The 27,009-nt window shown below is 39.9% G+C and overlaps 2 protein-coding genes across 7 annotated transcripts in view; both read left to right on the top strand.

Annotated features, from left to right (window-relative positions):
• Nucleotides 1–12,659, top strand: part of LOC122750868 (ubiquitin carboxyl-terminal hydrolase 28) — a 70,962-nt gene extending 58,303 nt beyond the window's left edge. For 2 of the 6 annotated variants that reach the window (XM_043997709.1, XM_043997708.1), the window contains exons 17-26: nt 1,435–1,632; nt 2,225–2,364; nt 2,554–2,739; nt 3,880–3,975; nt 4,877–5,055; nt 5,171–5,249; nt 6,591–6,670; nt 7,359–7,482; nt 10,132–10,327; nt 11,487–12,659. In XM_043997709.1, coding sequence (XP_043853644.1) covers nt 1,435–1,632; nt 2,225–2,364; nt 2,554–2,739; nt 3,880–3,975; nt 4,877–5,055; nt 5,171–5,249; nt 6,591–6,670; nt 7,359–7,482; nt 10,132–10,327; nt 11,487–11,662 — 1,454 coding nt within the window. In that variant the 3' untranslated portion in view covers nt 11,663–12,659. Of the gene's footprint in view, nt 1–1,434; nt 1,633–2,224; nt 2,365–2,553; nt 2,740–3,879; nt 3,976–4,876; nt 5,056–5,170; nt 5,250–6,590; nt 6,671–7,358; nt 7,483–10,131; nt 10,328–11,486 lie in introns of those variants that run through there. The other 4 variants (XM_043997710.1, XM_043997711.1, XM_043997712.1 and 1 more) reach the window with 4 other exon arrangements.
• A 12,797-nt stretch (nt 12,660–25,456) lies between these two features.
• On the top strand, nt 25,457–26,323 carry LOC122749521 (peroxiredoxin-6-like). The gene has a single exon (XM_043995929.1). It carries the CDS (start codon nt 25,457–25,459, stop codon nt 26,129–26,131), a length of 675 nt encoding a protein of 224 aa, XP_043851864.1. The 3' UTR covers nt 26,132–26,323.
• Nucleotides 26,324–27,009: the final 686 nt, after the last annotated feature.

Here is a 27,009-nt window from a genome sequence, read left to right as displayed (position 1 = left end):
TGAGGAGGGAAGAGAGTTCTGGGCATAGGCAATAGTCTCTCAGAGTAGGGGATGGGACATCTTGTGAGAGGAACAGCAGGGAGGCCAGTATCACTAGATTGAGGGCTATAAGGAGTAAGAAGACCAGAAAGGTAAGAAGGGGCCAGATTGTGAAGGTCTTTAAAAGCCAAATAGAGAATTTTCTATGTGATCCTAGAAGTAAAAGAGAATCACTGGAGCTTATTGCATGGGGAGGGTAACATGGTCAAACTTTCACTTGAGGAAGCTCACTTTTAGTGGAGGATGGGAGGTTTGAAAGAGAGTGGGGGGTGAAGAACGATACCTCCGGTTGTGAGCCTTGGTGACAAGGAGATTGGTGGTTCCTGTTGATATCTCACTGGCAATCAGACGGGAAAAAAAGATTTCAGGATCAACTGAATAGACATGATAGTTGAAACCATGGGAGCAGATAAGATCACCAAGTGAAATGGTGTCCACACAGGGAAGAGAAAATGGCTCACCTATGGTTAACATCACCTATGGTTCACAAATATGACTTGGATGACGATCTAGAAAAGGAGACTGAGCTTTGTAATTACACGCATGATTTATTTTGATATTATGGAAGCAAATAAAACAAACTTTCTGCTTGTTTCAAAGACCAGCCAGTAGCAGCTAGAGGGAGTTGTTTCCCTGTAGGCTTTTTTCACATTACATGCTGCATGGTAAGAAAACAGCATGTCTGGAGTCAGGATCTTAGTTTGAATCCTACCCTGGGCAAGTTATTTAATTTCTCTGGGCTTCAATTTCTTTGTCTCAAAACTGAAGGGCTTAGACTAGATGGCTTCTGAGGTCCCTTCCAACTCTAGACATAAGATCCTATGGGTCCTTGGTGACATCATTTACCATGTTTGGGTTTTGGTGAGTTTGTAATTGTTTAGTCTCTGGCCATTGTATTAATTTACTTTCTGGTAGAACTTGTCTCAAATTGAAAGCAACATAAATAACCTCTTGGGCTTTAAGTGTGAATAGTCATTACATAATCTTTGATTATTTTAATATAAACATTTTGACCTACATAGCACTGGTTTAAGTAGTGAAACCTTTCAGCATGGAAGCTCTGGTCACGAACTATAGGATAACCTAATAGTTTCTTGAGCCCTAGTGTCTATAATATTCTCACTACCTTGCCTGCCCAGGGCACCTATTCCAAGCCCTTCTCCTTTCATCACTTTGCTTGGTGATATTAGTGACAAATGGAGTAAATTCTCAGAACTGATACCATGTGATTGATACTGTTTCTGTTGGGTTTCTTTTTAAATTTTGTAGTTAAAAGGAAAAAAAATTAGTTTACTCTTTTCTCTTCCCCCGTACAGTTTGCTGTTTCCTGCAAATAAGATACCCTTCTCTTGTTGGTAAGCTATGTCATGCTGCTTTCATTTTGGTTTCCTTCAGATGCAGCAGCAACTGAACCAGATCAGATGCTGAAAGAGGTGGAAGCCTTGTCTGTAGAACTTAAGCATTATATCCAAGAAGATAACTGGAGATTTGAGCAGGAAGTTGAGGAATGGGAGGAGCAACAATCCTGCAAGATCCCTCAGATCGAATCCTCCACCACCTCCGAGTCACAGGATTTCTCAGACACTTCACAAGGTGCCTAAGAAAATTGTTCGTACCAGCCATATTGTAACACTTGACAGTCCAATGCTGTAAGTGGGACCTTTGACTGTCAGTAAACTGAGTGGTGCCACAGGCAATTTGATGCCCTTTCACAGTTGGATAGTTCAAAGATGATGAACTTCATATGGCTTAAGGGCTACAGAGAGATGACTTTTCCTTCTCTAACGTTAACTGCATTAAGTATAAAATTCCCAGTACCAGAGTATAGTCTCTGAAAGAGAAATGCTAGCAAAAGACCAAGTATTCAGGTCTTCTATGGTTGCATTTCTCTGTTAACTATGCTATTTTCAAAAGGGGATTTCTGCTTCATGATTGCCTGTAGGAAGATCTTGTGATTTCTTGAGAAGTATGACTACAGTGTTGAGTACCTTTAAAAAATTGAACCATAGAGACTGAAGTAAATCATTTCCTCATCACTAGTTCTCAGGGGGACATCTGTTCAGATGTAGGAAGGGTTGGGAAGTGGATTATTAAACTAGGTTCTGGTCCTCCTTGGTTTTTTCAAAAGGCTTCTTGACTTAATTTGTTATCTAGTGCTTATACCTTTGTATAAATTCCTCATCAGAGCCATCCCTGACCCCTTCCCATGGTGTTCGGTGTTTGTCATCTGAGCATGCTGTAATTGCAAAGGACCAGACAGCGCAGGCTATTGCCAACACAGCATATGCCTATGAGAAAAGTGGCGTGGAAGCAGCTCTGTCAGAGGTAAGTGTGTATCAGAAATGCATCCCTGCTGCACTTCTTGGTGTTGTCTAGCACAATCCTGCTTTTTTATAAGTTAAGACTTTTGTTTCCTCATATACCTGTAAATTCATCTCTCTGCCATCCTTAACCCCTCCACCATCTTCCCTTCTGTTTTTTCTCATTCTTTTTCTCCCTTTTCTGCTGCCACAGCTTAAGGAAGCTGAGCCCAAGAAGGCCAACCCCCAGGAAACAAACCCTGCAGATCAGTCAGAGCAGCTCCAAGAGGCTAATGGGACTGAGTCTGCTGGCCAGCCTAATTCTCAGGTCTCTGAAGTCGAGATTCCCACTGTGGGAAAGATTCTGGTTAGATCTGATGCAGATGGATATGATGAGGAGGTACACGAGATGAGTGCAGGACTTAGATGTTGTCTCTCCTTAGTCTTACTACATTTCTGTTCTTGTGTGGCTGAGTGTGGGTTTTTTTGGAAGGATTTTAGAAAGAATGGAAGTTACCTTTCCTCAGGGTAGCAGGTACAGAAAGAGGACCAAACTACTTTTGCCCTTGTAATAATAATAATAATAATAACCAAAAATCATAACATCCAGTTATAACTGAAATAGCTGGTTTCCATCTTCCTTCTTTACTTACATGTCTTCTTAAGTACATCAGACCATGGATGGGTATTTATTCAAGTCCCCTACATAATCTTGATAGCTTTTTCATAGAGAGAATTTGATAACATTGTCTTGGACAGAAATCCTGTTGAAGGAGGGATCTTTGTTCTTGGTGATAGTGTTATTCCTCCAGCGGTCAAAACTTGATTTTCCCCCAGATGTCCAGTATCCAAAACAAAAGGAGGATGCATATGTAAACTGTAGGTGTTTTCTGAAGTCAGAGGAAGGACAAAGAATCCCATGATACTCATCTCTGATCTCCTTTTCCATCAAAACTGCACTCAGATACACAATTCTAGGCCTCAAATTTCCATTATCTTGCAAGTGGAGGTTTTTATGTTGTGGTTTTTTTCCCTAAACTTTGGAAGGATTGGGTTTTATTTTACAGAGACATCTTTTGTGTAGCCTCCCATTAGTCTCCAGGTTGTTGTAAATGATCTGTTTTTCTTATTGGACTTTGTAATCTTGAAGTCTTCACAATGCTTACCCAGACTTTCAGTACCAAACTGGAATGGTTGCCTCAGATACTTTCCCTCTGTGAAGCTATAATTTTGTCTGATTCTCTAACAATGCTCTGTTGGGGAATATTTTTAGTACTATTCGTCTTCACTTGCCCTTCTAAATTAGAGGGCGTCCATAGATATAGCTAGTGTGACTTTGGCAGAGGCTTGACATTGTGTGAAGGGATGGGGGCAGTGCATGACAGGGATGCTATATGCATATGGCAATTGTGTGTGAAACTTGTAGTAGATACCAGTTAAATTGCTCTGCTTCGATTCAGGTTCAGCTTCTTGTACAAGCATTCTTTTGAACTTTTCTCCTGCCCTCTTTCTTTCTTTGTTTTGTGCCTTCTTGTGCCAGGTGATGCTGAGCCCCGCCATGCAGGGGGTCATCCTGGCCATAGCTAAAGCCCGTCAGGCCTTTGATCGAGATGGGTCTGAAGCAGGGCTTATTAAGGTATCTCTGCTTTTTAATTCTAACCTTTAACATTCAACTGGTATGGTGTTTATACAGTAGTATAAAGCAGATGAACTTCTAATTACCAATGTCTTTCTACCTTCTCTGTCCAACTAATGATCAGGCTAACAGAAGATAATGATCTTTCCTTTACTTGCATTAATGTAGCTTCATTAAAGCTACTGATTGAACCAGTGCCACACTATGTTCAATCTTAAGGGAAATCCATTTGTTTGATCTATGAAATAGATTGTTTTTCACACCTTGACATTTTTAAATAATTTGATGGATGTAGAGTAGTGAGTGGCACAGTGGATAGTAATGTTAGACTTGTAGTCAAGAGGATCTGCATTCACATGTGACCCTGATACATACAAGTTATGTAACTGGGGAAAATCACAAGTAATTTGGCCTCTTGGTGCCTCAGACAACCCTCTAAGATAATAAGTTATAGTTGGGTTGAACTCAAAATTCCTCTTCCATTAATGCACATTGTGGGTCTTTGGTGTATTGATGTTTAGGTGGGTAACCGGCAAAATTTCTTAATGGATGTGGGTAAAATTGAAGCATAAATAATAACATTTTTTAAAAGAAACCTTGGAACACCATTGCTTGCCCCAAAGTATATTAAACCAAACATTTGCTATTCAGAGAACTTTGTGAAAAAAATGAGTTTCCTAGAATACTTGTTTGATGCTGCTTGAGAATTATACTTATTTTTCTTTATTATGCCCTTCCAAAATCAAATAGCTTACACATTTCATACTTAACATTGTTACATTTATGATCATTCATGGTTAATCTATTCTTTATTCACAAGAAACCCTGGTCCATTGGGTTCACATTTTTGTGCTCAGATCTGTGGGGGACAGTCTCCTAAAAGCCTGTCCTGTTTTGGCAGGCATTCCATGAAGAGTATTCCAGGCTATATCAGCTGGCCAAAGAGACCCCAACTCCTCACAGTGACCCTCGGCTCCAACATGTCCTTGTGTACTTTTTCCAAAATGAGGCTCCAAAACGAGTGGTGGAGCGGACTCTTCTGGAACAGTTTGCAGATAAAAACCTCAGCTATGATGAAAGGTGAGAGCATGCACAGGAGAAGCACCACCTGCTCCTTCAGGTAACTTGTACCTTCTCCTTGGAGTGGCTGGCTAGTTTGTACTTTCTCATTTCTCTGTGTTCTCTGTCAAAACAGATCAATTAGTATCATGAAGGTGGCTCAAGCTAAACTAAAGGAGATTGGCCCAGATGACATGAATATGGAAGAATACAAGGTGAAGAACATTAAATGCTCTTAGTGGTAAACCAGGCAGATCTGATCTGAACTCAGAAAGGACCCCATGCTCCCTCTAAGTGATCTGTTTTTTAATCCATGTGGTTTCCCAGGTGAAATGTTTAAGTTTTCACTGAAGGGGTAGGAAATAGCAGCTCTTGTCCCATCTCTGCCATTTACTGCTGTGGGCCCTTGGGCAAGCTCATTTTATCTCTCTGAGTCTTTATTTCCTCATTTTTTTTTTCTTTCTGGTTTTTGTTTTTTGGTGGGGCAATGAGGGTTAAGTGACTTGCCCAGGGTCACACAGCTAGTAAGTATCAAGTGTCTGAGGTTGGATTTGAACTCAGGTACTGCTGAATCCAGGGCCGGTGCTTTATGCACTGCGCCACTTAGCTGCCCCTTTATTTCCTCATTAATAAAGTTAGTTGGTTAGACTAGATTTCTTAGGTTTTATAGAATTTGGTTATTTTTCCTGACAGAACAGCACTTCTGTTAACTTATAACTTCTATGAGCCTGAATTCAGTTTTATGGTCTAGATTTCTCACAAGAGGCTTCTGATGAGCTGTAAAATGTTAAAGCATTAATAAATAAAACATGCTGTTATTTAAATCATTTTTTTGTAATGAGCTTATATATAAGTTCATTTGTTTTTTAGATGGTGACCCACAAAGAAATCTTAATTTCACTTTAGCTCTCAATTCTGTACTCTGGAGGTAATTCCATTCAACTAAAGAATAAACTTTGCCTGAGATTTACTTGATTTGGCCACTGCATTGAAACATCCAGTTATATATTACTCTTTTCCTTTGATTAGCTAAAGCTGAATGAGTATTTTACGGATAACTAGGAGCTCTTACATCCTGCCATCTTCCCTGCAGCTGGATGGGTCTATGCCAAAATTTAAAAATCCACTCTTGAGTCCTGGATGTGCTTACCTCAGATATTGAAAATTAAGCAAATAAAATCTGAAGGTCTGCTGCAAACTAGCTGTGTAACATTAGATGTGTCATTTAATTTTATATGAAGCCTCATTTTCTTCATTTATCAAATTGAGGAGCTGGAGTGACTGTGGGCGCTGGACTAGATGACCTCTAAGGCCATTTTCATTGCTAAAATTTACATCGCTAAGGTGAATTGAACCCCCTTTCAAGGTGTCATCAGTGGGAGTAACAGGAAATAAAAAGCCCAATGCTGAAATGAAACTTTCTTCTGAATCTGATGATTTTTGTTTGGAGGGGGTTTTTTGGGGTTTGGTTTGGTTTTTTGCTGTTACACACTGGAAATTACAGAAATGATCTCCTGGTGATTTAAAAGGTTATTGATATTTATTTCCTTTTACAGAAATGGCATGAAGATTACAGCTTGTTTAGAAAAGTATCTGTGTATCTTTTGACGGGCCTGGAGCTCTATCAGAATGGGAAGTATGTTTGCTTTTTGTTTAGCATTCTTTTAACTTGTACTCCTAGCACCTAGCACAGTGCCCAGCATGAAGTAGGCTCCTAATAAATACTTGCTGATTGATTGATGATAGTGATACTTTGACTCCTCATTCATGAATTCCATACCTATCAACTCTACATCTCTTCCCTATTCCAGGTGACACGGGCACCTTTGGTGTCTTAATTCTGGACTTCAGAAGTAACTCAGACAACATGTCACAAATGCCCTCTCTTCTCATTCCTCACCTAATGATAGATAAGGCTGGGTGCACTTTGCCTTTATTGACTCATCAATCTAGCTGTGATACATCTCAGAGTAAACTTAGAAAGCAAATCATAACTGCTATATCTGGATAAGACCTTAGAAATCACCAAAGTCCTTCCTTTTACAGATGAGAAAACTAAGCTATAGTGATTTTCTTAAGGTTATAACTGCTTAGTGGCAGAGCCAGAACCAGGAACCAGGTCTCTTGACTCTTAGTCCAGTGTTATTTCCTTTTACTCCATGTTGCTTCCCTTCGTAATACTCTACTTCTCCTTGCCACAACCCCCCTTCTCCCAAAAAAAACCCAAACCAAAAACTGGTCATTTATCTGAATTGTTGTAAAGTTTAAGTGTTAGATATGGGGACATTGAGCATTTCAATCATTAGTTCTCCATCACCTTCTAGGTGCCATGAAGCTCTTTCCTACTTGGTGTATGCATACCAGAGTAATGCAGCCCTGCTTATGAAAGGGCCTAGCAGAGGAGTGGAGGAATCAGTGATCGCTTTATATCGAAGAAAATGCCTTCTGGTTTGTATATTGTTGGTTGTGAGGCTTTGAGATTTTTTTTTTTTTAGTTTACACGTTTCTGTTCCCTGTAGCAAAAAAAAAAAATGTATTATAAAATAATAATTATCTTTCTGATACATTTTAGACTCTCTCAAGATTCTCTCTACAGAAGAAGCAATTTATTTTTATGTATTCAGACTTGCTTTTCCATCTCCCCTCTGTACCTAAGACGAGAGCACATTCAGAGCTATTAATTTAATGGCCTTTTCTTGGTCCCCATCTTTCTTGACCTCTGCATCCTTTGACACTATTTTTCACCCTCTTCTCCTTGATACTCTCTTCTCCCTAGGGTTTCATGACATTGCTTTCTCCTGGGTCTTTTACATGTCCCATCTCTCCTTTTCTAATCTCCTTGGCTGCCTCTTTAACCATTGGTGGGCCCTCTTCTTTTCTCCCTCTATTCTATTTTACTTGGTGATCTCATCAGCTCCCATAGTTTCAATTATCATCTTTATGTAGATGATTCATCCATCTATTTGTCTAGCCCTAACTTCTTTCCCAGTCTTCTCACAACTCTCTATTGGATATTTCCAACTAGATGTCTTTCAGACATATCCAAAACTGAACTTGTTATCTTTCCCTTCAAAATCCTCCCCTCTTCCTCACTTACCTGTTACTATCAAATGTACCACCATCCTCTGTCACCCAGACTTACAACCTAGGTGTCATCTGCAGCTCCTCATTCTTACCTCCCTGTATCCAGTCATTTGACAAGTCTAGTAATTTCTACTTTCATAACATCTCTGGAATAGGCTCCCCTTTCTCCTCATATACTACCACCATCCTGGTGCAGGCCCTCATTACTTCATGCCTGATCTGTTGCAATAGTCAGTTGGTGGGTTGTCCTGCCTCAAGTCTCTCTCCACTCCAATCCATTCTACTGTCAACTTGACCTTAAAGTGTAGGCTTGATCATGTTGTCTTCTCTATTCAGCCAACTCCAGCCAGTGACTCTTTTTTACCTCCAAGATCAAATATAGAATTCTCTATTTGTTTTTTTAAAAATAATAAAACATTTTTATTTAATGTTTTGAATTCCAAATTCTATCCGTCCTTCCCTCCCTCCCCTCTCCTTTCCCTGAAGCAGGCAAGCAATCAGATATAGGTTATAAATGTGTAATTACATAAAACATTAGTATATTAGTCATTTTGCATAATAAAACTTAAAAGAAAAAAATGAAAGAAAGTGAAAAATAGTATGCGTCAGACTATGTTCAGTCAATATCAGTTCTTTCTTTGGAGGTGGATAGTATGCTTCATCATTAGTCCTTTGGGATTGTCTTGGATCATTGTATTGCTAAGAATAGTTAAGTCATTCACAGTTCTTCATCAAATAATATTGCTGTCTTTGTCCATAATGTTCTCCTGATTCTGACTCTTTTTTGCATCCCCAGTGCTTTGCACAATGCTTGGCACATAAGTGATTAATAAATGCTTGTTGACATACTGACAATTTATTGAAATGACTAAAAGGATTGATTGGGCTACTGCGCTACTTCTTATTTTTAGATGTCTACCTTAACAGCCCAGTCAAGATAGTAGACATTGGACTAAATAAAGCAAGAACTCTCAAAGTGTGATCCTGAGAGCACTAGGAGTTCTCAGCACCTTTTGGGGAGGGGGAGGGGGGTCCTCAGGGTCAAAACTTTTAATCATAATAATACTAAGGTATTTTCATTTCTAATTTAGTAAATATTAATAGATAAAACCTATTTAACAAAACTATTTGAGGTATCATTTGTAAGAGTGTAATGGGGTCCCCTTTGTAGAGGTAGGAGGCCCACAAGTGTTGCACATCATATATACTTTCAGACTTTTTGATCTGTGGAGCAATTATGCTATTTCCTCTTCCTTTAAAAAATACTGTTATGTGGGATGGCCTTCCTGGAAGGGAGAAAGATTAAGGCAATAATATATGGTGATGTAAAAAGTAAAACATATCAGTAAAACTTAAGAAAAAGAAAATGGAAAAAAAAATTTTAATGGGTCCTAGGACCAAAAAAAGTGAGAATCATTGCACTAGAGGAATCATTAAATTTTAAATTAGTCTTGCTGCTCTGCCTGTGTCACTTGGCATAAAAGATGCATTTCCAATCCAGGCTTCTTTTGAGTTAAGCAGCTATAGAGAAACATGTCACTTTTCCTCAACAGGTGCTTGTTGTTAAGAGAAATCTGAAAACGGTTGCTAACTGCTTGCTCCCAGCTCACTTGGGTTTTCTAGTACCTTGGCAGATTTTTCCTCAACATGAAGTTCAGCCTTTCTTCTGCCACTACCTTGTTAATTAAAAGATGGTATTAAATGGTGAGATCTATCCCTCCATTGAACTTTTTGGTTTTACTTGAATCTTTGAATCCAGTGTAGCTACTTTTTGAACACGTTGGAGTTGAGATACAGGTCTTTATTGAACTGGTATATCTGAATTTATCAAGAAGCACAATCATTTTTCTCAAGTTTTGAATGTAAACGTTTGTCTGCTTGAGCCTTCCAGACTACGAGGGTAGTACCTTTTCTCTATGTGCAATACATTTGATGATCTGAGGCCTTGAAGAAGCAGTTTAGACTTTTCTTCATAACTGTTTAACTTCTTCCTGTCTTCTCTTTTAACTGTAGAAACTGAACAGTATGGCAGCTTCTCTGTTTGAAACCAATGAGGAGCTCAATGTGACTGAAGGCATCAATGTCATGAATGAGTTGATCATTCCTTGCATTCATCTCATCATAAATAATGACATCTCAAAGGATGACTTGGCTGCTATTGAGATCATGAGGAACCACTGGTGCTCTTACCTTGGGCAGGATATTGCTGGTAGGTTGTTTTTAGCTCTTCATATGATTTCTTGAAGCAGTTGAGGCTTCCAAAAGTCATTGAGATGACCTTAGTTCCCCCTTGGCAAGAATACTGGTTTCTTTTCAAGTACGTAATTGCCAGGGTCTGAACTCCCCTGAAATTTAGCAGTACTGTGAATTAAATGTCCCATATATCAGCTGTAAAGAATACCAAAATATAATACATGAGTTTGGCCTCTGAGCTTACAAGTGTCTGTGTCTGGATTCGTTACTCTGAAGTTAAGAACTTAAATGAGTTCCTACTGTGATGAGTTCAAGAAAACAAAAAAGTAGTAAAGAGACTGACTTTCCCTAAATCTATCTTGGAGTTTTAAAGAGAAGGCAGGGGGCAACTAGGTGGCACAGTGGATTGAGCACTGGCCCTGGATTCAGGAGGACCTGAGTTCAAATTTGGCCTCAGACACTTAACACTTACTAGCTGTGTGACCCTGGGCAAGTTACTTAACCCCAATTGCCCCGCAAAAAAAAAAAAAAAAAAGAGCGAGAGAAGGCAGAAATCTTGCCATCTTCAGCAGAAGTAGGGGAAGACTGGTATATGGAAAGGAAAGGCTCACCCAGTAGGATGCTATTTTAGTAAATGTCAAAGGCATTGAATTGACCTCATCAATTATATGGAAGTATCTTTTTATGAATTATAATGACTATTTTTTTTGCCATGCCTTCAGGTTTTATTCAAACCATACATGATATAGCTTTACTTAGGGTCATCTGTGTAAATGAATACACAATGATACATTTTAATCATTTTGTGGTACAGAATACCAACTCCATCAAACTACAAAATGAATAATGAGGGATCTGGTCTTTAAGACTGGTTGTAAAACAGGAATGTTTTTCTGGGGGCAGAGGAGGGGGAAGCAATGAGTTCTGGTTCTTTTATGGTTGGGAAACAAGTTTTTGCTTTGAAGTTGGTCCAAGGTGGTTGTTACTTAATTTCAGAGAGCCAAATGCTCCCTTCCAAAAAGCCAAAAGCACTTGGAGCTTTGACTCCATGCTTGTCTTGTTAGGTACCTCACTGGCTCTTTGGAGATCTCACAGTAGAGTGACTAGTCTGTTGTATATCTATTAGAGTTACTCTTTTTTGGCTGTCCATTTAACCACCAACTCTTCCTCCACAGAAAATCTCCAGCTAAGGCTCGGGGAGTTTCTCCCCAGGCTTTTAGACCCCTCGGCGGAAATCATAGTCTTGAAAGAGCCTCCGACCATCCGCCCCAATTCCCCCTATGACCTCTGTAGCAGGTTTGCCGCAGTCATGGAGTCAATCCAGGGGGCTTCAGCTGTGACGGTGAAGTAAGCCTCCTACTGCTCATGGCCCAGCATGGTCTCTGGTCACCCAGCTGCTGCACAGAATCATGTTGTTACAGTTTTCACCTCAGGGAGGGAAATAGTTGGACAAGTGAGATTTGGATCCAAACCCAACTGTACTGTGTGTGTAGAAGATTAAAAGCAATATTGCACTTTTTAGGTACAGAGTTTTAAAAGCTATTCTCCAACAAGGGGCAAGAACCACTACTAAGGTCACAGCTTCTTACAAGGAACTTCACACACCTCTTGTACCCACAAAAATGCTTGGGCTTGTCTAAGCCACTTGCCACTTTTTTTTAATGTCCTCCAGGCATAAATATTTTTGACAGCAGAGTAGAAGAGTGATTCAGAGTCTAACTCAGATGAGCAGCTACCAGTTATTTTATCAAATACGCACAGTGGACACCTTTAAAATTCTTAATTGCAAGAGATAGAATAAACACATGCCCAGTGTTCTGACAGGAGATGTCAAAATTGGGTTGTTGAAGAACTGTTGGCCTCTAGGTGTAGGGTAGCACATGGGGTTACTGTGCGTGTCACTGAGATTAAAGTCACAAAGGGAGGGTGCCTCCTTATTTTTTTCCCTTTTTTAATTTTCTGAAATAAGTCAGAAAACCTCACACTTGGCTCTGATTCAGTGAAAGAGACAAAAGCATTGACGACTATATGTGGAACAGCATTTAAAGCTTGACTACCCACAGTAGTATTTTGATGATAGTTTACCATTTAGAGATTTTCTAGCATCTGAAAATATTTTACTGATATCAATAGTAGGTGTCCAGGGTGGATGCAAGCACAAATGAACATTTTTATCTTTTTTTTTTTTCTAAAGTATGGGGATTGTGGGGGAAAAAATTCCTAGTTGACCATTTTTTAAAGTCCCCTGTTTGGGTATTGTGTTTTAACCAAATTGTAAGGATAAATGGCTAAGAGATGGGAAGGAAGAACACTTGATACAACTATGCAGATTTTATAAATGTGCAATAAAAGCATTTGTTTTACTTCTAGTGTGTAATGCTTTCTTTGCTTTTTTGAACCAAGAGTTCAGCGGGTCTCAAGATTTTGGGTCTCAAAATCCCTTTATACTCTTAAAAACTTTTCAGTATTCCGCCCTCACCCCACCCCCAAGAGTTTTTGTTTATGTGGGTTACATCGACCAATATTTACTGTATAAGAAATGAAAGCACCTTAGTATTGTTATGAAAATAATTTTGACCTGAAAGGATCTCAGTGAGAACCTCTACTGTAGATGTGGTTTGGGTTGTCATGTTCTAAGGACTCAGTAAACATTTGTACTTACCCATATTTCAGTTTGCTTTCTCCCCTTTTAAAGCATCTAGAACATACAGGAGACACAAGGGAAAACCGGTTCCTCTGAAGAGAAAGGAGCACCTAGCACCCTGAATCTTCTCGGCTTTATTCTCTTGTCTGTTTTTCTCTAATGTATCGATTTATGATAGCTATCAAAGCTGAGTTTTCTAGCAGTGCTTTCCACTTGGTCACCAAAGTAATTGCAGGTCATTCCCTACAGAGACAGGACATGGTGCTACTTGTAAGCTCATTATCAAGCAGATTTTTCATAGTAATCTATATTGAATCCACTATGCCACCATTTGTTTTCATCTTAGAAAAGAACAAGAAATCCTGTACTGGATCTTTTGTGTGAAACGGTGATTTCTTGGCCCTACTGTGGGAAGAAATTGGAGATGGTCACCTGTTTGAATATTCTTGGTGCATCTATTGTGAACATGGAATTTAGGCATTCTCTTTGTATCCCATATATATGCACATCCTGCCACCAGAGGGTGTTCAGAGTACTGATTCTCTTAGGTATTTTGGTAATGCAGAGACTAGAATCAGTTTCTGGTTCCAGTCCCATGTTCTCTGTGTGCAACACAGTTCCTTACTTGAGGCAGATTCCACAAGGCATTTCTCAGCTTAGGGAACACTGCATGAGACTTTTCTTTACTCACCAGAGGTTCTTTCTAAGACAGAACTGAAATGTTTCCTTATTTCCTTCAGCTCCTTCCATCTCTAAAAAATTAACTTTAAACCAGGAGTGGGGAACTTGAGTGTTAAATGTCATGAGCTGTACTGTCATTACCTGGCCTGATACCCTTTTGCCATTCTTTCCCCTACTTAAATACACTGTGGATAGTATTTATTAAGGGAAGACAAAAAAGCATCCCCACAGCCCCGCAAAATAAGATTCACAGGTTGTAGGTTTTTATTCTCTTGACTCTACATGGCTCTTTCCTCTTTTGACCCTTCTCACTCTCCTGACTTCAAAAATGTACTCAGACCACACTTAGGAAGTTAGCCAGAGATACCTTGGTTACCATGCCCGGTTACTTAACTTTCCAACTGTAGGTGGCAGAATAATCCCTGAAAGGGGAAAAAATACCAACCCCAACATTTGAGAGCTCAAATCTCTCCTTTATACTTATTCTTTGATGGGTAACCTTGTTTATATTTCATTCATACAAGGACCCTGCTTTTGTAGGGCCTGCTAAGTCTTGCTAAAGCAAGATTAATCTTTCCATTTCTTCTTTTGGTAAGACTGACTGAACTGTATTTAATAAGGTTGATATATTCTAATGGTTTGGGGAGTGCAGAGGAAGATGACATAGATTATATTAACATGTTGATTTTGCAATAGTTCCATACCACATGTGCTCAGGATAAGTTACCTAAGCTCTCTGGCTCTACATACCATAAAGGGTTCGTGTAAGGTTAGCAATTTGTAAACTTTAAACCACCTGTATTAATTGGTATAAGCACATCCTGTTGAGAATTTGATTAAATGCCCTTGGATAGTCTTTCTAGTGTTGAGACTTTTGGTTCTCAGTATGGTACCGTAGAAGGAACATTGGATTTGGAGTCCGAGGACCTGGGTTCAAATCCCAATTGTGTCATTTAATACCTGTGCAACTTTGGACCAGTCCCTTCATATCCCTGGACCTCAGTTCCCTCATCAGCAAATTGAGGCTATCGGACTAGCTCTCTAATGGCTATAAATTCTTTGGTCTCATGATTCTGGCACATTAAACAATATGTATCTGGGTGAGAACGGAAGGGTCATTAGCATGACAGCTGAGATTTTTGTTTGTTCGTGGGTTATAGTGAATAATCCAGAATTCTTCAGAAACCAGATGAGACTCAATGGGGAGGAGGAGAAAGGGGAATCAGCCACTCAGTGAGTATTCATCAAGCTCCTAACATGTCAGGCACCAGGACGACAAGTACAAATACTAAGCTCCTTAATTGCAAGTGGCTTACATTCTAATGGTAGAACAACAAGCATATATCAAAATGTGTACAAGTATAAAGTTAAATACAAAATCTATACGAAGTAGTTTGGGAAAGAAAGCAATATTAGTTGTGGGGATCAAGAAAGGCTTCATGTAGAAGATGGCATTTGAGCTGCATATAAAAAGAAGAGGTGGATTCTTATGAGGTAGAGATGATGAGGGAGTACACTGCAGGCATATGGGGAGGTGTCAGAATGGAGTGTTGTATATGAGGAACAGTAGGCCAGTTAAGATGGATTAGAGTGTTCAGGAAGAAGAGTAATGTCAAAGCTTGGAAAAATAGGTTGGAGCTTTATTGTATCGAACTTTAAAAGTTAAACAGAATGGGGCAGCTAGGTGGCACAGTGGATAAAAGCACCAGTCCTGGATTCAGGAGGACCTGAGTTCAAATCCAGCCTCAGACACTTGACACTTACTAGCTGGGTGACCCTGGGCAAGTCACTTAACCCTCATTGACCTGCCTCCGCCCCCCCCCCAAAAAAAAAAGCCAAACAGGAGTTTCTATTTTATCTTAAGAGGCAATGGGAAGCTACGAGAGTTTATTGAGTATAGGGGAGTCACATGGTTAGATTTGTGTTTGAGGAGAATTATTTGGCAGCATCGTGTAGGGATGGACTGGGGTGAGGAAAGACTTTAGTCAGGGACACCATTTAGTAGGTAAGATGTGATGAGGGCCTTAAACTAAGCTCAAAGCTGCATAACTGGAGAGAAGGAATTGGCTGCAAGAGATGTTGTAAAGATAGAAATGGCAAGGTTTGGCTTCTTGATTGGATATGTAGGGTAAAAGGAGAGTGAGGAATTGAGGATAATGCTAAGGTTAGGAGACTGGAAGGATGACAGTGCCTTAAATAGAAATACGGAAATTCAGAAATGGGAAAAGTCTAAGGGGGAAAATAGCACTCTCCTGGGACTCTTCTAAATCCATTCTTTCCACAATGTCATGCTGCCTTGACAGGATATAGGGACAAAGATTTCTTCTTCAGTTATTATTTGGTTATCCAGGGTATGGGGTTCTTTGTGAGGTACTTTAGGATTTATCTTTTCATACCTTTAGCATGAAACAGCTGTTAAACACTCAATGTCTACTCTAATTGAGATAGACTTTTAGGAGAGAGAATCATCTAAATTCTTTACTTTATCATAAACTCCCTGAGTGAAAGCCTGACCTTTTTCAGCAATAAACTGGGATTATAATACCTATTTTTGCTTGATTATGTGATGTCATTTTTTAAAGTGATAGATGGCATATCAAAATTAGTTGTGAGACTCCTTCTAACACATCAGATAAAATTCATGAGATTGTGAGCTCCTTGAGGGCAGGAACTGTCTTTTGCCTCTTTTTGTATCCCCAGTGCTTAGCACAGTGTTGAGCACATAGTAGGCACTTAAAAGCTTATTGACTGACTAAAATTTAGACAGTATATGCCTTAGAGGGACTCAGAATCAAAAGTGGTTCAGTGAGGATAGCAATTTCATTAATATAGATAATCCAGCAAGGTGAATACTCTGTAAGCAGTAAGACTAGTTCTTTCAAGAAACTGAGGCACACCCAGCATGGCTATACAGTACAGTGAAGTGTTTGATTCATAGACTCAGAGTGCCTTGGGACTGGTGAGGTCATCTGTCCTGTCTTTAGGTAGGGAAGGCCACTAAGCCTGTCCAGATAAAGGAAAGCAGATTCGATTTTTGTTTTAGACATTTGAAATATGAATACTTTCAAAAACAAACCCTCCAGATAAAAAGCATTTATTAAACACTTGCTGTGTACCCATACACAGCCACCAGCAGACATTGGAATGCACATACAATGAATTAAAACCATCCCTACTCTCAACTAGTTTGGATATTGCACACTGTTAGAATGTCTTACTGTGTAAGATGACAGATTAAACCCATGACATCAGTGGAGAGAAATAGGAAACTTGGTGCTGAGAAAATACTGAACTGGGGAGTCAGGATACTGGAGTTTGAGTCATAGAGCTATACCTAATTAGCTTTGTGGCCAGGAACAACTCCTTCCACCTTTCTGAAAGAATCCTCCTCTGTTCATCTGTAAGATTTGTGGTTATGGGGTTAGACTAGATTGTCTCTGAGGTTCTTCCCATTCCTAATATCATAGGACTTTTCCTCTTCTTTGACATGTGCTGGTACGCGGTCATACATGTTCAGTTGGTGGTACCCGTTATGGCCCCTGGGTGGATGTACCCGTTATGGCCCCTGGGTGAATTGAATTACAGTCTGTTCAGGGTAGAGTCTATAGAAATGGAACATGGCACTTTTTTAAAAAATTAAATTAATTAATTTATTTTAGTTTTCAACATTTGTTTAGATGAGATTTCCAATTTCAGATTTTTCTCCCTCCCCCCTCCCCTAGACAGCAGGTAATCTGATATAGGTTATATATACATAATAACATTAAACATATTTCTGCATTAGTCATGTTATACAAGAAGAATCAGAGCAAAAAGGAAAAACCTTAAAAAAGAAAAACAACAGCACAAATAGTATGGTCCAATCAGTGTCCATATTCCACAGTTCCTTTTTTTTTTTTTCCCCTGGATTTGGAGAGCCTTTTCCATCATGAGTCCTTTGGAATTTTCTTGTACCGTTGGATTGGTGAGAAGAATCTAGTCTATCACAGTTGATCAACACATAATGTTGATGATACTGCATGGCACTCTTTTTTTAAAGTGAGATAAGTATGTCCATAATGTCAGAAAACATACTGACTGTGAATTTTAAACAGGAATACTTTGATTGTTTTTTTTCTAAAGGTCATATACCAAATTTATTGCAAAAAGACCCACAATCCTAGCAGTTGCCTTATCAGTAGGATTTCTGGTAGTGAGCTGGGCTCCAGGTTCACCAAACTTCTTGGACTCGCAGCGACGAGGGTCAGCCACCAGCAGAGTTCGGTCATACTGGATAAGGATGTCTTTGATTTCCTTCTCGGAAGCCTCGTCGACATATTTCTTTGTTTTTTTTGGTTTTTTGTTTTTGTTTTTTTTGCAGGGCAGTGAGGGTTAAGTGACTTGCCCAGGGTCACACAGCTAGTAAGTGTCAAGTGTCTGAGGTTGGATTTGAACTCAGGTACTCCTGAATCCAGGGCCGGTGCTTTACCATTGTGCCATCTAGCTGTCCGCCCCCCCCCCCCACACACACACACACATATTTCTGATAATAGGCCACCAGGACTTTGGAGATGGACTGCCGGATAGCATACTTTGAAATAGTTAGGAGGGGATGGAGGTAGACCAAAGAGTTTAGTTGACTTGCAAAAATTAATCTGGCACTAAAGTTGCATCCAAGTCAACCTTACCTTACACTCAGCTTATTATTTTTTCTCCCTATTTCTAGTCAACTCTTCCCACTTTCCAATTTATTTATTTGCCCATTGAGATAGCTATAGAAAGATGCCATAGAGATTGGGGCTCAAATGAAAGGATAGGAAATATCCTCAGTCCCTTGGACCTTGTACTGCCACTGGTCCTTTGCCACTTCTCTTGACCTGACTGCAGCTGTAGGGTGCCCTATATCAAGCCCCAAGTCTAGGACAAGCCTTATTCCCACCATCCAAACCACCTTAGAATGATGCATCTTTCAATCAATTCATCTACTTTCTTCATCTGTAGAATGTGCCAGTGGCACGTTGTTAGAGCCCACAACATGGCAACTAGGGAGGGTCCTAAAAATTGATGATTTTACATGGGTACATCTGATGCCCATCTCACATGGAACTCACTTATTTCAGCTGCAGCTTTGGTGGTGCTTGGGCTATTCTGTGGTGGTGCCCAGGGTCCTAAGGCCATACACCAGCTTCAGGATGCAAATCTAATGGTCATCAGTAAGATTGGATGGGTAGGGGCAGCTAGGTGGTGCAGTGGATAGAGCACCAGCCCTGGAGTCAGGAGGACCTGAGTTCAGAATCTGGCCTCAGACACTTAACACTAGCTGTGTGACCCTGGGCAAGTCATTTAACCCCAATTGCCTCACTAAAAAAAAGAAAGAAAAAAGATTGGATGGGTAGAAGCAGCTAGGTGGCACAGTGGATAGAACACTGGCCCTGGATTCAGGAGGACTTGAGTTCAAATTTGGCCTCAAGACACTTAACACTTACTAGCTGTGTGACCCTGGGCAAGTCACTTAACCCCAATTGCCTCACCAAAAAAAAAAAAAAGATTGGATGGGTAGCTTGGACACTTCAATTTAGGCTTTAGTAGAGTCACTAGGAAAGCACACAGTTCGAGAGCGGAGACATAGATATACATGTTTGAACAATGAATCATCTCTTGGACTGCCTACGGTCATGCAGGATTTGAAATAAGTCCCAGCAGCTTGGCTTTAAACCAGTAGAAGACAAAATTCTCACCTTTATGAAATCTTAGAAACCAAAAAAAATGGGCCAGGCAGGTTTTTTTCCCCCTGTATTTTCATATATGAAAGCAAGGTGAGCATCATACAGATAAACATAATGAAGGGTCTAATAGGAACATAAGTAAAATGACATCCCTTTCTCCCAGGTGCCATCTTTTGGGGTCCTATGAATGTGTCAGCTCATCCAGAAAAAGGAAATCAAATAAGGTAAATTGCCCAAGCCTTGCCAGGGAATCAGGAACTGAACTGTTTGGAGACCCCCAAATTTCCTGGGTGCCACATTAATACCCCTAAGAACTTCCCAGGAGTTTACCCATCAAAGGACAGCCACTTTCTTCCTAGTGATTCCTAAATTCTTTGTTTTCCAAGGTGTGTTCCTCCCATCTGCTGTGGTTCTCTATAAGCAGCTGCCACTGTCCGATGGTGTGTAAGGATCTGCTGGGGGTATTGAGCATGGAGTTAAGGCTGTTTTATTGCCCCGACTCAGTTTCCTATGGCATGACTGAGACTTGAACACAATTTGTGCTCTTGCTTTTAAACCCTAGTACATCATACCACACAGCTTAAGATAATAAATTTGGCAATGGCACTCATACACCAAATGGCCTCTGGCTACAATTTTAAATGCATCTTCTATACACAACTTCCTCTTTCAACACACTTACTCATTCAGATATCCATGCATCCTAACTTCACCATAACAAGTCAGTATATATCTTTTTCTAGGCATTATTTTGTCTGGGCAGCCTGGGTGTATTTTCATGAGTACATGGAGCTATCTTTGGGACTTATCTTTCATCTCATGCATTCTACTAAAGGCTGGATAGCATCATCTTTTACTGGCAAAACCATAGTTAAGCACCCTCCCCTTGTTCCAAGCCTGATCCCAATCATACTCAACAATGGTAAGTTACAGAATGGAAAATCAACCCCCAAACACTTCAGAATGTTCAGTTCCCACTTGATAGCACAAGCACCTTTAGTTTTACTGAAATAGCAGTATGCACAGCAGGACACTGTATCAGGTTGCCTTTGGAACAGATTGATAGAGCTGGTGTACATTTTCACCTTGTCATGGAGAGAAGGTCATTACATTAGAGCTTCCCTGGGGACATTTTACAGCTGACAAGTTAATGTCTGCCCAATGTAGCACTCTGTTTGAACATCCAGATTGGAATCTCTAGTCAACAGTGGAGACCCAGTGAGTGACTAATATAATTTCCAAATTGTCTTCTTAATTTCTTCATCCACAGACTCCATTCTTGAGAAATATAAGACAGGGGCAGCTAGATGGTGCAGTGGATAGAGCACCGGCCCTGGAGTCAGGAGTACCTGAGTTCAAATCCGGCCTCAGACACTTAACACTTACTAGCTGTGTGACCCTGGGCAAGTCACTTAACCCCAATTGCCTCACTTAAAAAAAAATATAAGACAGTGGTACCCATTTAGTTTGTAATTTGGGGGAGGGGTCATGGTGATAGTCTAATGGTAATCCACACGAAAAATTCTTCAATAGTCCCCTAAGTACTAAATACTTTCTCAGTTATGTCTATGACAACAATCATGAGCATATTTGAAGCACTACAAGTTTGTTTCTGCAGCAGTTTGGAACTGTCATGATCACGCACCCTGTGATTTTGGTGTTCATGCAACAGTTACATCAGCGACCACTTCTAAGGGCAATGTTTCCAAACCAATGCAATGGGTCATCATTCCAGGGCAAACTGGTTTCCAGTGGGTGGTCAGACATGTGTCCATAACCTCATCTGCATTTTGTGTACAACAGGAGAGTAGCTCCCTCACTCTGCTCTGTTACCCTATAATTGGACCTCAGCAGTTGGGTAATTATGTGATCAAGATGTTACTAATGTTTGCATTCTTTCAGTGCAAATGCCAAGATATTAAAAAACCATGATCACTGGGCATACACAGTAGAGGCTATCTTGAAGCTTTCCCAGATCATCACAAATGTTATATAAACCTCGTATTACCTCTCATTGCAGTATTAAGGCTATTTTCTGATTTAAATATACCCTCTGCTCATGTTACTATTTTGTCTGATGGATTTTTAAACGAACTGGTTGCCAATATTCATCTGTTGTCCATTAGAATTTCTGTGAAAGCATAGCTGGTATGCCAGTGATAAAAGAGAAGAAAGTCAAGTCTGAATAGATTCTTTCCTTGTAAAGGTTAGTTTATATGTAAACTCATAAGTTAAAAATTAAGTAATATACAATCAAGCCATAATTACATTTATCATTTAATACAAGGCTTGTTAGCCTGTAGAAAAGAAAATATTTTCTATTGTAACTAGTTATTCATCTTTGTTGGTTGGTTAAGTGACTAAACATTTAAAATCATGAATTTCTATCTCTCAGCAAGTGAGTTTGTAAAATTCTACCATTTTTTCTGCTACATATTTGTTAGTGAACATTTTAGTTTTATTCTTCTTTTGAATCAAAATGGACTCCACGCAAAACCAGATTTAAGACTATGTCCTTGGTTAAACCAAATACTGCAAGCCTTTGTTCAAACAAAGTCCAACATCAAAATTAAATTTATCTATGATTATTTTGTTAAATATATTCTTATTTCATTAAAAAACTTACTTCATTAAAAGTTCTTTGTAGGGGCGGCTAGGTGGCTCAGTGGATAAAGTACCGGCCCTGGACTCAGGAGTTCCTGAGTTCAAATCCGGCCTCAGACACTTGACACTTACTAGCTGTGTGACCTTGGGCAAGTCACTTAACCCCAATTGCCCTGCAAAAAGCAAAACAAACAAACAAAAGCCAAAAGTTCTTTGTATTCAACAAGATTTGTAAATTTAATATGAAATATTGTAGGTAATAGTATACATTTGAGGTTTTGCTAGATTGATTATTTTAATTCTTACAAAATATCCCCCACAAAATACTCATAATTATTTTATAATTAGTTTTACATTTTGTATTTAGTTTTCATAATGGTAGGTAGAATCAAATTTTACATGTTATGATAATTATGAGTAGAATTTAATCTGGAATTTTGGGACACATTATCACTGTAGTTATTGTTAATAAATAAATGTAAAAGAATATGACAGCATATTAAGTTATCTTGAGAGCAGAAAAGGAAAATGACAAATGCTAGAGAGGATGTAGAAAAATAGGTACACTAATGCCCTGTGGGTGGGGTTGTAAATTGCTCCAACCATTCTGAAGAACAATTTAGAACTATACTCAAAGGGCTATAAAATTGTGCATACCTTTTAGCCCAGTAATACAACTACTAGGATTCCAAAGAGATCAAAGAAAAAAGGAAAAAGACTCATATGTACAAAAATATAGCAGTTCTTTTTGTGGTAGCAGAAAACTGGAAATTGAGAGGATGTCTATGGCTGAACAAGTTGTGGTATATAATTGAGATGGAATACTGTTAGAAATGATGAAGGGGGGCAGCTAGGTGGTGCAGTGGATAGAGCACCGGCCCTGGAGTCAGGAGTACCTGAGTTCAAATCCGGCCTTAGACACAACACTTACTAGCTGTGTGACCCTGGGCAAGTCACTTAACCCCAATCGCCTCACTAAAAAAAAAAAAAAGAAATGACGAAGGGGAGGGCAGTTAGATGGCGCAGGGGATAAAGCACCGGCCTTAGATTCAGGAGAACCTGAATTCAAATCCAGTCTCAGACACTTGACACTTACTAGCAGTATGACCCTAGGCAAGTCACTTAACCCTCATTGTCCCACCAAAAAAAAAAAAAAAGAGAGAGAGATAGAAATGATGAAGGGGATGATTTCAGAAAAATCTGGGAAGACTATATAAGCTGATGCAAAGTGAAGTAACTAGAACCAGAACAGCAATGCAGTAAGATGAAGAATTGTGAATGAGTTAGCTATTCTTAGCAATACAATGATCCAAGACATTCCCAAAGGACTCATGATGAAAAATGCTATTCACTTTCAGAGAGAGAACTGATGAATTCAAGTGCAAACTGAAGCATATTTTTCCACTTTATTTTTCTTGTTCATTCACTCCCACCCCACCCCCCAACATGGCTAATGTGAAGATATGTTTTGTATGACATGTATAATGGGTATCCTATTTCTTGCCTTCTTAATGGGTGGGGGATGGGGTGAAGAGAGGGAGAGAATTTAGAACTGAAAATAAAATATTTTTATAAAATGGAGGGGGGAGACAGGGAATTTCCCTGAGAGTTCACAGAACATTTTGTTGTTGTTGAAATAGGTTCAAGGAATGAAAAATGTTGGCAACCACTGGTCTAGGGTGTTCCCTTTAGACAAACTACTACAAAAATCATTATTAATCATCTTTACTCACTAAAGGTACTTAGAGACTACTTAGTCTTTCCACTACAGGTTTCTATTTGTGATTCCCACTGGGACTATTTATCCAGGGACAAACGTAAGCTTACTTTAGTTTATATTCAGAGAGCCTATAGCTTGGTTCTAGGCATTTTGTGTATAAAGTAGAAAGTTGTGAGGATGAATAAGGAAAGCCTCAGACTTTGTGACTTTGCAAGGTCATATAGATCTGGGTCTAGGAGGCATCTCTAAAGGCATCTAATCCAACCCTTCCCTCTTTTTGTGGATAAGGTAACAGAGGTCCAGAGAGTGATTCTTTTTTTTTTTTTTTTTGGTGAGGCAATTGGGGTTAAGTGACTTGCCCAGGGTCACACAGCTAGTTAAGTGTTAAGCATCTGAGGTTGGATTTGAACTCGGGTCCTCCTGACTCCAGGGCTGGTGCTCTATCCATTGCGCCACCTAGCTGCCCCAGAGAGATTCTTATCTTATTATAGATACCAGGACGGTTGTGCTGGAGCCAGTTCATACCATCACAAGCTTTTCAGTATGAACATTCACAATTTGGAAACCAGCAAATGTTGAATTAAGAAAGTGATGAAGAAAAATGTTAATATTTTAGATTAAACTTAAAAGTATTACTTTAGGGCAGCTAAGTGGCACAGTGGATAGAGTGCCAGGCCAAGAGTCAGAAAGACTCCTCTTCCTAAGTTCAAATCTGGTTTCAGACACTTACTAGCTGTGTGACCCTGGGCAAGTCACTTAACCCTGTTATCCTCAGTTTCCTCATTGGTAAAATGAGCAAGACGGAAATGGCAAACCACTCCAGTATCTTTGCCAAGAAAACCCCAAACAGGTCACAAAGAATTGGACATGACTGAAAAACAACTGAACAACAAAAAAATCCCAAAATCTCTTGTGTAATTTTTTAAAGAGCTGATCATTAAGCACTTCCCAGAATATCCTTTCAAATGCTCATGTGACAATACAAATCTGGGAGATGTAGAAAGATATGGTGGAGGGGAAAGAGTTGAAAACGATTCATGGCATCTCAGATCTGTTTCTTTTCCAGTTTTAGGTCTTATTTTAAATCCAGGGAAGAACTGGGAGAAGTCAATATGAGCCAGTAGTATGCAGCAGTAATGCAATCTTTGGATTGATAGAAATCCAGAAAAATATAAGTGATATTGCCTCTGATTAAATTACCCTGGAGATTAGAACCCTGTTCTAGGCATCACATTTGGAATGACTCAAACAAACTAGAGCATATCAAGAGAAAGGTGACTGCCATGGTGAGGGGACTGTAAGCCATGCCCTACAATGATTGGTTAAAGGGACTAGAGATGTTAAATCTTTTTTTTTCGGGGGGGGGGGGGACTCATGGCTTTATTTCTATTTTATATGTATATTGACATAAACCAATTAGGGAGGGAATAAATAATGAGTTAAAGACCCAATCTTATACTTTATAAAGAAAATACAGATCATTCTCTGTGAGTTCTCTCTTATCTCCTTCTCCTCATCTTACAACCCAATGATATCATCCCCCATTAGTTTTTCATTTACAATAACCTCTGATGAATATGTGGCTCTTCTCCCCATCAAGACCAACCCTTCTATGTGAACCCTTGATACTATTTCCTTCCATCAATCATCTCCAGCAGATTCTTATTATCCCACCTCTCTCTAGTCCTTAATCTTACTCAGTCTCTTCATTGTTCTCTGCCACCTGCCAATACAACCAAGAGTCCCCACCTTTAAAAACACCACCGAGCTCTCCTGCTCCTCGCCGCCGCCATGCCCGGAGGTCTGCTGCTCGGAGACGAGGCCCCCAACTTCAAGGCGGACACTACGATCGGTCGTATCCGCTTCCACGATTTCCTCGGAGACTCATGGGGCATTCTCTTCTCCCACCCTCGGGACTTTACCCCAGTGTGCATAACAGAGCTGGGCCGTGCTGCCAAGCTGGCCCCGGAATTCGCCAAGCGGAATGTTAAGATGATTGCCTTTTCCATTGACTCTGTCCAAGACCATCTTGCCTGGAGTAAGGATATCAATGCATACAATGGAGATGAGCCCATAGAGAAGCTGCCTTTCCCCATCATTGATGATCACAACCGAGACCTCGCCGTCAAGTTGGGCATGTTAGACCCAGATGAACGGGATGGGCAGGGCATGCCTTTGACAGCTCGTGTGGTATTTATTTTCGGCCCAGATAAGAAGTTGAAGCTTTCTATCCTCTACCCAGCAACAACTGGCAGGAACTTTGATGAGATCCTCAGAGTGGTTAATTCCCTTCAGTTGACAGCATACAAGAAGGTTGCTACTCCTGTCGACTGGAAATGTGGAGATAGTGTCATGGTTATTCCAACTCTCTCTGAAGAGGAGGACAAAAAACTCTTTACTAAAGGCGTCTTCACCAAAGAGCTCCCTTCAGGCAAGAAATACCTACGGTACACCCCTCAGCCATAGGCTACTCCAGCAAGACCATGCTGGGGTCTAGCTGGGGCTCCCTTGAAGATCTCTACCAGAAGATATCAGCCTGCCAATCATGTCTTCCTACAGTAATTGATTTAAATATCTTTCGGTGATGAAAGTCAGGAGTCTTTGGGATGGTCTACTAATGGCTTGTTAAATTAAAATGGCACTAAAAGTCACCCGTGATTCCTCTACTCGTGCCTTTACCAGCTTTTCACTTGGGTCATTGAACTCTCTTGGGCGCTCTGCTGGCTATCTCTGGGATGGCACTGTTTGGGCCTACAATCCTTGTGAGATTCATTGCAATCTCTATCATCAGCCACCTAGCACTGTTGGCATTTGGGAAAGGGGCTTCTTAGGAGCACTCACTGCAGGAATAGGAAGGACCTCTTTAACCAGCCTAATAGACAAATCATCCCTTTTTCTAATTATCCACTCAAGGATGGATACAGTTTAACACGTCTAGTTTTGAGCTTCACCTCCCTACATTTATGATCAACAACTTGTAATAATTCAGGTGTTTCAGATAGGGGTGTGTTTTTTCAAATGTTGAGTGTTCTAACCACGGTTAGGAAAAACTTGGAGATTCTTATTTTTCTAGCAGGTAACAAGGAAGCAGAATGCAACCTTAAATATTTTGTTAGATTGGGCAAAAGAGCTTTCTAATTCTGTTACAGTCTGTGGTTGAGGCAGCACAATGCCTACTACTGGCATATAGAATGGTGGAGGGCCACAATTATGGGTGCCTTTTTAAAACAAGTCATGGATCTGGACATGGAAAACTGCTCTTCAATGTTCATAATAAGATGAAAGCAGGGGATAAAGATACTAATTCTTTATTACAAAATGTTGTCTCTGCAGTGGATAGTTTT

The sequence above is a fragment of the Dromiciops gliroides genome, chromosome 3 (genome assembly GCF_019393635.1).
Source record: "Dromiciops gliroides isolate mDroGli1 chromosome 3, mDroGli1.pri, whole genome shotgun sequence".
NCBI classification, from domain to species: domain Eukaryota; kingdom Metazoa; phylum Chordata; class Mammalia; order Microbiotheria; family Microbiotheriidae; genus Dromiciops; species Dromiciops gliroides.
This window is presented reverse-complemented; position numbering and strand designations above follow the sequence as displayed.

Excerpts from the sequence above, each read along its gene's own strand:
- LOC122749521 (XM_043995929.1), top strand. The coding sequence starts at position 25,457 with ATGCCCGGAGGTCTGCTGCTCGGAGACGAGGCCCCCAACTTCAAGGCG.